Here is a 12,019-nt window from a genome sequence, read left to right as displayed (position 1 = left end):
ATGAAAAAATGAGAAGTTAAAGTTAAAGAGCACATAATATTACACTGTGGGCCCTTTCCTCTCTTTTTTGCTCTAGTTTTTAGGAGTTAATGTTGAGTGTTCTCCATTCAATGACAAACTGCAAATCTAGCTTCTGACTGGTAAAAAAAAGTAAAAGAATTCCCGTTAGAGGTAAATTATTTTCTAGTTTAATTATAAAACATTAAACAAAGGACTGGTAAAGCATTATTGGCTCCTTTTATTTTTGAGCTAAGGGATTTATTGGCTGCTGATGAGAATCTGCTGTAAAAGGATAAAGCAGGAGTGAAAGAGTTAGAACTTCCTAATTCTCAGGCACAGCGAATGCAGCACTTTTTGAAGCTGAACTTGGGTGAGATATAGATGAGGAGGCTGGGCAGCAATACTCTGAGCTGAGAGTTTTGGCTTACTTTGGCCCTGCAAATCTGAACAGCTCTTCGGACAATTTAAAGGATTATACCAATTTAGAAGACATTTATTAGTAATTTGCTTTTGCAGTTAATGCACGTTAATGATTGTAAAATTAATTCATCGTAGATGTAGAAGACTCACAACGGATCAGGACTCAAATTCCATCACAAACCACAAAGCAGCTCACCTGCTTTTTGTTGTTGGGGGTTTTAAAGTGCTAAGAAGGAGGGTTTGTTTACTAGAGACAAAAACAGATATAGGCTGCTTGTTCCTAATAATGATCAGGAAAATAATATTGAGATAAACTGTTTGAACTTTTGAATGCACATCTTTTACTGTGTGTTTTTCTACTTTCTGTATCTTGACTACGCAGAATCCCGTCGATATAACTCAGACAATGAACAGAAAGAGGAACGGAGAGACACACACACACACACACACACACACACACATAAAAAAATATACTGTTGGGGTATTTCCCATCTTCCTCTTCCTCATCATAGTTAGTTTTGTGTATCACATGATGAGAAGATAAGGAGGAAAGTCTATAACATTCATAGCAGATATTACAAATATGATGAGCTTAGTGTCTGGTGTGATTGCTTTTATGCTCTTATGAAGTCAGACAGATCAAAAGAATTTGCCTGACGTTGGCTTGTAATATGAGGTGAAAGCGACAGATGGAAAAAGTATTAAAACAAAGTTGTTCCGTATATCTAATCAGATCAGGATTCCAATGAGAGATTATGAAATTGTCCTGAAAAAAAAAGATTTTTTTTACTCTCACTTCCTTTTTCTTATCAGATCAGTGTGAGATGGTGTACAGGCCACAGCACACACACATACAGTGCATTCCACACAGGCCTGAGGGCATTATAAGGAGCACACTCTGATTTTAGCATCGTGAGATTAATTCATCGTTCTGTTACACACATTTTCTTAATTTATAGGTGACAGTGTTTTTTATTTAGTCATCATCTTCCGTCTCAGGTTTGTTAACTTAAGGACTTCTGTTTAAAATGTTTTGATGAAGACCAGAAAAAGCACATTTGAATGAAAGAATACTAAAGAAAAGAGACTGAATGACAAGAAAAGAAAGTGTCTGAGGGAGTAAAAGAAACAAAAGCATCATCCATTCATCCTCTATGCCAGCTCAGTCCAGTTCAGGGTCGCCGGGGGGCTGGAGCCTATCCCAGCATGCACTGGGCGAGAGGCTGGTTAAAACACGGACTTGTTACTAGTCCACCACAGTATAATCTTTAATGTAATCTGTATACTCAGGTGTCACCCTGAGCAATCTAAGTTTTAAGATTTTTTTAGTCATTTGCTTTAAAGAATTTGATTTAAAGTCATTTTTAGATGCAAAGTTATTGTTAATCCCTGTATAGAGTTATGTCGAACTGAGTAATAGTAAGGGGAAGTTGGAGGAGTGAAAAGCTGCACTGTTTCAGGAAGCAACATTCCTTCAGGCTCTGTCAGCACGTGACCAACACTCACGTTTTCTTCACACACATGCATACGCATTTTTAAAAACAAATATATGATTGTAAGATTAGATCTCTGGGTTTCACTTTGTACTGTATGTGTTTTCTCATGCTTGATTTTGAATGTTCAGATATGTTGTTTAATCCATGCTTTCTGGGTCAATCTTAATCTTACTGTGGGTAACTGATTTTGTCTCACTGTACAAAGTAACATTATGTGCTGTGTTGGTGGGTTTTTTCTCTACAGTTCTAAAGAGACAAGTGAGTCCAGAGGAGCTGCAGTCACCAGGAGGGCCTTTTGTAAAGAAGACATTCACCGTAGGGAACACTCACACACAGGCGCATGTGCCCTCTCACATACAAAGGTCTTGGGACAACTCTCATTTCTTTACATTTTTTTCTTCCAAGGAGACAAACTTTTAATTTGGTCCTGACCATTTTCTGAGCAATGTGCTTTTTAGTTTCTCAAGCCAATTAACACCGACCTATGAGTCATTTAAGCATAATAACGGGGTCCTAACTCAAGGCATGAACCAGTGTAGTGTCCAAGTATACCAGACAATGTAATAAAGAATGTCTTTTAAATTTGACTGGCATGACATTTTTTCACCAACAAGATGATTCCCAAAGAGCTATTAGGTTAAAAATTGGCATAAAACTTGAGGAAACTGGACAAGTGGATGACGAAAGAGAAAAGTGTCAGGCCTAAAAATGTATGTAGAGTAGTTGAACAATATCTGGAACTTAAAAAAACATCCAGCAATGACCTGAAGCAGCACAGGAGCATCTGGGCCTTCAGTTGAACTGTCTGCTGTTCACCAAAGTCTCATCAGAAATGGTCTCCATGGAAGAGTGGCTGTCAAAAAGCCATCCTTAAGGAAGGGAGACAGGGAGAAAAGGCTGAGATATGCCAAATGACACAACTGGACTAAAGATCTGTGGCAACAGGCGTATGGTGTAATGAATCCTCCCCAGAGCTCAACATTATTGAAGCAGTGCGGGGTGGAATCTGACAGAAAACGGAACAAAAGGCAGCCAACGTCCAAAGAAGAGCTTTGAAATGTCCTTCAAGGAAGACTTAAAGGAATTACAAGAAAGCTTGTGTAAGAAGGCTCAGGCCGTGTTGAAGAATAAAGGTGGTTGGAATTATTCACTTCCACGCTTATTGTAATTGTAAAAACTCTGTTACTGTCGTAAACACCATGTTGTGAATAGGATCTGTGTACAGAGGTCCTTATTCCAGTGCGAAACACAGTGATTCATCATGTTGACATGTAATCCGTTGCCGTGGTTTCTTAGATTGTCGGCGATGCTGTGGGCTGGGGCTTCGTGGTGCGAGGCAGCAAACCCTGTCACATCCAGGCTGTGGACCCTGGTGGACCTGCAGCTGCTGCTGGCATGAAGGTAAAACCAGAAGAGATGCGTGGAGTCCAGAAAGCTCTCTGGGTCTCTTTCATCTGTTGATTCGTGGCAATAAGTGCTGAACAAAAGAAACTAATCATCTTGAAGTTTGGATGAAGGAAGATAGGGAGGGATGAACTGTGAGCTGTAGTCAGGTAAAATATTAGTGCGTTATATTTTCTGGGATCTACATCATATTAGGTGTTTGCTCCACTGTGCATTGCAGTTTGATATTTCTAAGATCTACCTTTGAATAAGTAGGTTAGACAAGAAAAGAAAAGTGGAATGGTTCCAGTGTCTTCGGCCTGCAGGATAAGGAGCTGAGTGCAGTGGAAAGGAGAAAAAAAAGTGAAGGACGACGAAAACAGGGCAATTGTGGTTCTGCTGCCACAGCGGGCATGATGGTATGTCAACAAGGGCAGCAGCAGGAATCCTGGGAATGCACGGTATAGCAACTTTAGCCTCAACATGAAGAGGGAGGACACTGGAAGAGAGGGCAAGGACTAAATGGAAAAAGCAGTGGGAGGGGAAAAAATCTTTCTGGTGTCGAAAGAATAACATTTAAATAATGATTTGAGGCGTTGATTAATGATGATGAAATAAAAAGCTTTTAAAGCATAATGAAAATGCTCCGGCCACCCGAAGATATCCCCCAGCCACCGAGAAACTATTATTTTTGTTTTTGTTTTCCCTAAAAAAGAAGTGATGTGTTTTTCTGTTTTTTTTTTAAAGTAACTGCAGTGATTATTGTCATGTTTGAATTAAAGCGTGTGAGCTGAAGTTTGTGGAAGATGAGGAAGGAGGTAGATGTGGAGGAGTTTAAGTATCAACACAAAAAGAGGAAACGGTCAGTGGAAATAATATCAGTTCTGCTTACTCTTATTACCATGGAAACATCTACTGTATCATGGTTCAAGTCGGTCATAAACTTCTCATTGCTCATATTTTTTTGTGTGTGTGATTTGTCCTTTCGAAGGCCTGGTGGACTGATTTTTAAACTTTCTTTGTGAGTTTATCACAATTCAGCCTTTAAGAGTGAAGCTGAAGAATCCGAATATTGGGTTAGATTTATCACATTCTTTTTTGCCTTATATTGCTGCAGTTCTGGTGTGCAGCAGTTTGTTAGGACCTCACCCGTTTATTTGCTTGCACTTCCCAGAAGGTAACTCCCATTTCCCCTCACCTGTATAGTTTTAGTGATGTGTGATGAGTCAAGAACACAATCAAGATGAAGAGTTACTGAGTTTGTAAAGAGTTGGCACTTCCAGGTAAAAGACCAAAGGAGAGGTGTACACCCACTGTACTCTGACTGCATGTTGTAAAAAAACATTCATTTCTCATCACCCACACACACTCACAAACGTTTTCATTTTGGTCTGTGTGTCTCTTTTTCCATCACACACAGACGCACGTCAGCGTTGCTCTGGCCATAACGCGTTGGAGCACTTATCTAACTGTCGGATACATTATTTCTGAGCTAAATCAGATGCACTTTCTAAAGCAGAACATAGAGCAGTGTGTCTGTCTCACCTCATGTCCATTTATTCTGAATGCTTCACCATTACAGTATTGTATTTTTATAACATGGACGAAAGAGTCTCTTTACCTCACTATAAAATAAAATTTAGGCATAAAATTAAAATTGTGACGTCTTAAACGTGAGATATTAAATGAAGAATACTTCCATTACACTTTAGATGCACACAGTCATGAGATGTTGAGAAAAATCGAAAAAGATACCAAGGAGTAGTTTGACATTTGGAAACCTCACTTGTTAGGACTCCTGGAATCTTGTTGTCACATTGAGGTTGCCAGGCAACCACTGGACTTCTGCAAGCCATTGCTCCTGGCTGTGATCCAAGCATGTATCACGCTGTGAAACCACAACTCGTTTTTGGCTAATAAAACCCCAGCGTCATGCTAAGCTGAGCCAGCTGTCTCCTAGCTTTAAGGTATCAGTGGTATCAGTCTTCTACTTTCTCAGTGAGGCTAGGCTTTTATTATTGTAAATGCAACATGCAGTAAATGTGCTGTCTTGGCTCATCTATCACCTGAGTAGTTTTACTATGAGTGGCTCACCTTTGCCTTTTTCAGCTGCCATGTCTTTTCTTCATGTCCTTTTCCTTGTCTTTTCTTTTTTCTGTTTTTAACACTCGGCACAAGGAGTCATTAAGTTCTGCTGGACCCAAGACCAACAACTCAAGGGCCTGAAAAAAGAATAGCAATGGCAGAGAGGCAGGAGGGGGAGGTGTAAGGAGAGAGTTAAAAAGGTTTATAGGAAACCTAGAACAGAGAAAGTCATCAGCTGGAGTGAAGATAAAGTATCTTTATATCTCTTAATCCATCTCTCACCTATTCGTAGTACATCTTTTCGCTGTAAAAACGATCACGATATGTACATGAAGCATCTACATGTACGCAAGAGATAATTTATGAATGGCTGCTCTCTTTGTTTGTGATACTTCTTGTGCTGTAGAGTCCACGAAACATCTGTAAAGGTTTTTCTTCATTCAGTTTTTCCTCACTCAGCTGTTTCTGTCTGTCCTTTAATTTAAAAACAAATATAAGTATGTGTTTTCATTTACATGTATCATGCTTTTAGGGCTCTTGCCAGCAAAGAATCAGGACTGTTTGCATATGCCCGTATCTTCTCTTGAAGACCTGAGGCAAGATAACTAAAGGAAGTTTACACACAGAACTATGTGCGCACCTTTTTATACCCACAAACTGGTATTTATAAAGGAACAATGTGCTGTGAGAATGTGTGCTTCTCGTGCATTCTTCAGACCATGTGCAAACACGTTTTTATAGCAGTGCCACCCTGATATGAGGTTGAAACAGAAAAAGAGGCCACATCATTTACCATAAAACAAATCAGACAATTTCATGGAGCTTGCTCAGTATGGTAGTGATTTTCTCTTTCCTCAGATTTTGTTTGTTATTGTCAGGTTTCACAATAAACTCTCATTTAAAGTCGTTCCATCTGTATGACTGTCTACCTACTGATCATCTCCACACAGACTGTATACAGTACGGGCTGTGCATTCATCCGCTCCAAATAAAACAGGAGTTGTTGGTCCCTTCTGCTGTAGCCCCGATGCGATATATAAGCAGATGCAAGTTTTAGCTGCTGCTTCCATTTCAGTTTAACGTATGAAGGTTATAAGCCAGATTACCCTTTTTAAAAGGGTTGAATGACATATTTAAAGTGTCTTCAAAGGCTGAGATATATTTTTTTTTCTAGAAAACTTAAGGAGGGTGTTTTCAAACACTTATGTTTTTAAAAAGATTTTTTTTTAACAACACCTATGATCTGAATGATTAAAAATCAGCTCCGACGAGGTGTTTTAATTTAATCTGGAACCTGCAGCGTTGCAGCACTGTTGATTTATTGATAAGAACAGCGGAGTTCAGGTGTGGCAGAAGAGTGAACTCGGTGTGTGTCCTGGTGTTGTTTAGAATCACTTATCACTTTATGTCAGTCAGCCCTCACGCTGTTGACTTTGGAGCTATGATTATGCTCACTGACTCTCCCTGTGTTTGGTTGCTTTTTATGAACTTTATCAGTTGTGATTGGAAGAGTAATAAAAAGAAAAAAAACCACCAAAACAATCTAGTATCAAGAGTATCAAGACAATAACCAAAGGCTAGAAACATGCTCCCTTTATGTAACAAAAAACCTATTTGTTGGAACTGTACACTAATGCTGAGCTCTAAGATATGTTTAAAAAAGAATCCAGATAATCATCAATCAGAGAGAAATGAATAGAAAAAAGACATGAAAGTAGTAGATTTATGGATTGTGTTGGGGTGGATTTATCAGATGATTGTGTGCTTGTTGTTAATGCATGTTTTATTGCATAAAAAAATGCCTGTTAAATCATCAATGTCATTTGTTGAGATTGTTTTATGTTGCCAAAAGTGAAACCCAAAGCCATTCAATTTACTGGCACATACCAAAAGGATAGCATCAAATCTGTGTCTAAACTGAATAAACAGAGTGTATACGTCAAATATTAATCTGTTTAGAATAATGACAATAATCTGTGGGCTGAAGGGATGACTCTAAAGGAGCCAGCCTAATTTTGCAGCTTTGTGAATAGTTTGAACTAATTTCGGTGATGATCCAGAGCCATCGTTTGTAATGTCATGAATAAGTAAAGACATGTTCACACAGCAGCATTAATCTTTACGTTTGTCACATTCCAGACACCCGACAGCATCGTCATAGCTTTAAAACAAAGCAGCTGGGGGGGGTATTCCTTTATTTCTCACAATCTTTCATGTTTGTACTGTTTATCCTTTTATTTCACGAGCCAAATCATCAAGCAGCTCTCCCGTTTGTCTGTCTGTTTCCAGGTGTGTCAGTTTGTGGTGTCTGTGAATGGACTGAATGTCCTCTGTCACGACTACCGGACCGTCAGCAACCTGATTCTGACTGGACCCAGGACAATCGTCATGGAAGTGATGGAGGAGGTACAAGTTTGACAACAGTTACCAGAGAAAACCTCATACATGTGGAACAAAAAATGCAGTAAAAAATATAGGGACTAGAAAGTCTAGTACATGACCTCAAGGCCACATCTACAGAGAATCTTGGATGACTTGAAACGCAGCTCCCACGATCTCTTGTTTGGACAAGGTGAATGATTGAGAAACAGGGTGTGTTTCAGACTAAATGACTCCAGAGAAACCGTGCGGGCTGTTCTGGATTTTTTAAAAACGTTGACAGGGAAAGCACAGGGGCCATATCTTTTGTGATCAAAATGTTTCCATGTACGCACAAAGACTGCCAGTCTGAATAAGAACGCTCCAGACTTCCTTTGTGGAGTAGAAAACACGCGTGTCCTCTATGTGTTTAGATCACACAATTGTTGCTGATCTTGAGAAAGCATTAAAAGTGCATAAAAAGGTGTTTAAAAAAAAAAAAAAGTTCTGTTATTGAAACCTGAGGTGAAACTGTAAAAATAGACGTGCACATTTCATGGAGGTGCTCAGTGGCTTCTGTCTCTTGTAAGTTTACAGCTTATGATGGAGGTTTATGGCTTTTCCCACACTGCCCCCTGCTGGACAAGAATAGATACACACTTTTTATGCTGCCACTGTGGAATTTCTGGGTGTCAGTTTATTTCGAGAGACATAGTTTGTTTGAGAGAGTTAGAGTTGCAAAGGGCAGTTCGTATCAGATATTTTCTATACTTACAGTGCCAAATAAGACCTAAACTATGATCAGTGTCATATTGTGCTTCCAGACTTTCTGGAGAACTATCATGTAATAGTTGCAAAGTATACCTTTTAATACTTAAATACTGCTTTTGTTATTGATATGATTTGACTAAAGACTGGAATGAGCACGTGAACAACAAGAGATGTCAGAGAGCGCACCGTCCACCGAGGCCAATGTTGAAGGGTTTTGAAATCTGAACAAAAGTCATCCTGATCTGCTCCAGCATTTAATGGGTTTCTTTCTTTGCTCACACTCCAAGTCCAAGTTCATAAAAATTCAGCTTGATAATTTAAGCACAATATTGCAAACAAATGCACAAACGGTACCAATCACATAACCTCTTTGGCAGAGGTTATTCAATAATTGTTGACAGAAGCGCTCGATGTAGGTACATAATCTATGTATAATTTTTTAACTACAATCTCACAGCTACTGATATTAGATTAGTTTTGATTAGTTTTTTGTGTATCGGCCAAATAATAAAACAGTGACCTCACTTAATTTCTTATGATGTCCAGCTGTGAAGTTTTTGTTTTTAATTCCTTATGCTTTCCTTAAATCCATCAAAAAAAAAATTGATTCACCTCCAGAGAAATGATCTGATTTGCCGGATACAACACAATGTTTTCTTAAATATATAGGACCTTAGTTGAAATGACCCTCAAAGGTGAATCCCTTTGGGTTAATAAAGGTTTGACGTAGAAAAAATACCATATTTAACTGTATGTTAATAGACTGTGTCATCACATGCTCCCACACACAGATCATATCTGAAACGAGACCGTTGTTAAGTGGTTCTCTCATTGCTTATAAAGTCAGTTTGTGATCTTGAGTTTTGTTTTAGTTCAAACTACGACAATTAATAGATACTTAGATACTTACTAAGACCTAAAGTAAAATTAGAACAGCGAAACTGAACAAATGCAGTAAAGTGAATTTGTGCCGATTCCAAATGTGACCTATTTGTAGTTTTCCTGCTGCTTTAATGTCATAGGCAGTGAAATGCATGGATACTGTAAATAGATTCATATGTAGCTTTATCTTTTGATCCAGAGCACTTCCTCAGTCGAACTGATTAACCAGGCAAATCCTTTTAGATGTAAGTACACTTTGAGCCCTTAAAAATGTTCAGCTCTACATCCTCTCAGACACTGATAGCGTCCTCCGGTAGCCTCTGCTTAACGTTGTGTTTCGTGTTGCTGATCTCATAAGTCCACTCATGTTGTTTACAGATTCTATCACACGTTATCCCAAACTCATGGAGGCTGTTTACTGTGCATAAAGAAAAAGATACAGATATTTAGACATAAATGTTTGTACTACATTTTTTTTGCATCCCGCCATACCACACATTTGTACTGTATGTTATTAGTTAATAATAGTTCATATCTACACCTGGGTTTGATTTTTTTTTTTTTTTTTTTTTTTTTTTTTTTTCTGTTTTGTTTTATCAAAACTCTTCCGTTTGCAGTTTTCAACTCACTTTGTGTTCTTTTAAACCGTGTGGGAAATGATCTGTGTGAAGGTTCTTCACATTGTGCAGATGTGACAACCTTTACATATATACTTTGTGAAGGGTTTGTTGTGCTGGGTTGGCTGTCAGTGGGTTCCCTGACTGTTTAACTGAAAGTGTTTGCCTTAAGCTCTCATTGTGCTGCTAATCACAGTTGGTGGTCACCTGATTTCTCAACTTTTGCGTTGAAATTCTTTGTTTCCTTCACTTCCGCTGACAATCACTGTTTTAAGACTACCACCTTTTAATAGCTCAACATTGGTTTAAAAAGCAGCGCTCTGACAGAATGTATGTCTCTGCCTTCTTCTACATAGTACTGTTTACACTTTTTGTCAGCTGAAATGACTCATATAACTAAAGGGACTCTTAGATTTCTGTCGAGCTTTAGCAGGTACAGCCGCGTGTTTGTTATTCTCAGTTGTCAGAGATCGAATGTTGGGTTTCGAGGCAATGTAAGCTCACGGTACCAGTCTGTTTCATTATGATGTTCTTGTGTATTAAAAAGTTCAGTGTTCAATAAAAACCTGATTGAACTCGCAAATTGTGGTTATTTCTGGATCTCATCACACATTCCCACTCAACAAAAACTGATGTGTCTCATATCAGGGTTATTATGTTGTACAATGTGCATGTTTAAGGTGTAAGAAAGCTAAAATAAGCAGAAAAAAACAGCCCCATTTGCCCACTGCCTGTGTTTTTAATGAGTAAAGCAGTTTAACTAAAGGCTGACTTGCCCGGTTTAGCTTAACGACCTGTCACTGCAGCGGAAGTCACACGATTTTTACATGTAATTAATGATTCATTTATTAAGAAAGCTGAGTGGGCCCTTTTATACCATCCAAACACAGAGTGCAGTTTTCCCCAGTTTTTGCTTCTCGTGCAGACAGAGTTGGTGACATTGATGAATGACTGATCAAACTGAAGCTTGCCAAATTAATTCTGTGTCACCGTGTGCCAGGAGTGTTCACATGCTGTGAACATTAATGTTGCTGCAGTTACTTTTCCTTTAAGGCCTGCGTAATTGCAATCAAAAGGTATGGATTTCTTTGGTTTGGGCTTTTGTGTTGAGTTTATTTAGTTCACGTGACTGCACATATAAAGGAAAAAATCCGTGATGCAAGAGCAGAGCTTTTATCTATGAAATTAACACAAAGACACAGTGGCGTGTGAAAGTATGGGCACTCCTGGTCTAAATTTCTGCTGTTGTGTGTCACTCACCAGGTAAGAGAGGCTCTGATTTTTACAAGGTGTGAAGTTCAAGATGAAACATTTCTTTAATGATTAAAGGAAAAGGCAACAGCATCTATGACATAAAATGTCATAGTGACCTGTCTTGTGTGTCCTGTCATTGGTTTGAACCCCAGCTTTATCAGTCTATATGTCCAAGTGTCCTTAACCATGTTGTCTTTCAATGAATTGATCAGTGTGTGTCTGTGTTAAAGTGCTGTGTGAGTAATAATTTTGAGTGGTCAGCAAGACAAGAAAATCCCTTTATATATGTCATCCCTTAAATGGGGCCAAAAGTCTTTTTTGTTTTACCTTCTTTTGCAAACTTTTGATGCAACATTTGACACAGTTCCTGTTGCACAGTAGAACAGGGCACCACATGTTCCCATAGGTCTTTTGCAGTCAAAGGGTTGTGATTTGGCTTTCTTGCAGTTCTGCAAGAAACTCTGCTGAGTCCAGAGGCACATAGTTTATAAACCTTTGAAATATGCATCACCTTGTCTCATCTAATGATGAATGTGATGAAATACAAAGGTCTCCCTTGACTCTTAATGCCTTTATAACAACCTTGCAGGGATTTAATTTAGACTCAGATTTTGCCAAAAGCACAACGTGTACCATCCTTTTCCCTGCATTTAAACACAGCACATGTCTATTTTGGGGCACTAATTTTCTAACTGGTGTTACAAGCTGTATCTGACATTTAATGAGAAAGAACAACTGCAACAGAAAAAGTTC

General features: G+C 38.7%; 1 protein-coding gene across 3 annotated transcripts in view; it reads left to right on the top strand.

Annotated features, from left to right (window-relative positions):
* deptor (DEP domain containing MTOR-interacting protein) overlaps nucleotides 1–10,595 on the top strand; it is a 32,210-nt gene extending 21,615 nt beyond the window's left edge. For 2 of the 3 annotated variants that reach the window (XM_075465161.1, XM_075465160.1), the window contains exons 8-10: nucleotides 2,161–2,231; nucleotides 3,213–3,317; nucleotides 7,674–10,595. In XM_075465161.1, the coding sequence (XP_075321276.1) occupies nucleotides 2,161–2,231; nucleotides 3,213–3,317; nucleotides 7,674–7,802 (305 nt within the window). In that variant the 3' untranslated portion in view covers nucleotides 7,803–10,595. Of the gene's footprint in view, nucleotides 1–2,160; nucleotides 3,318–7,673 lie in introns of those variants that run through there. The other variant, XM_075465162.1, reaches the window with a different exon arrangement.
* The last annotated feature ends 1,424 nt before the right edge of the window (nucleotides 10,596–12,019 follow it).

This window comes from Odontesthes bonariensis, chromosome 5 (assembly GCF_027942865.1).
Source record: "Odontesthes bonariensis isolate fOdoBon6 chromosome 5, fOdoBon6.hap1, whole genome shotgun sequence".
Taxonomy (NCBI): domain Eukaryota; kingdom Metazoa; phylum Chordata; class Actinopteri; order Atheriniformes; family Atherinopsidae; genus Odontesthes; species Odontesthes bonariensis.
This window is presented reverse-complemented; position numbering and strand designations above follow the sequence as displayed.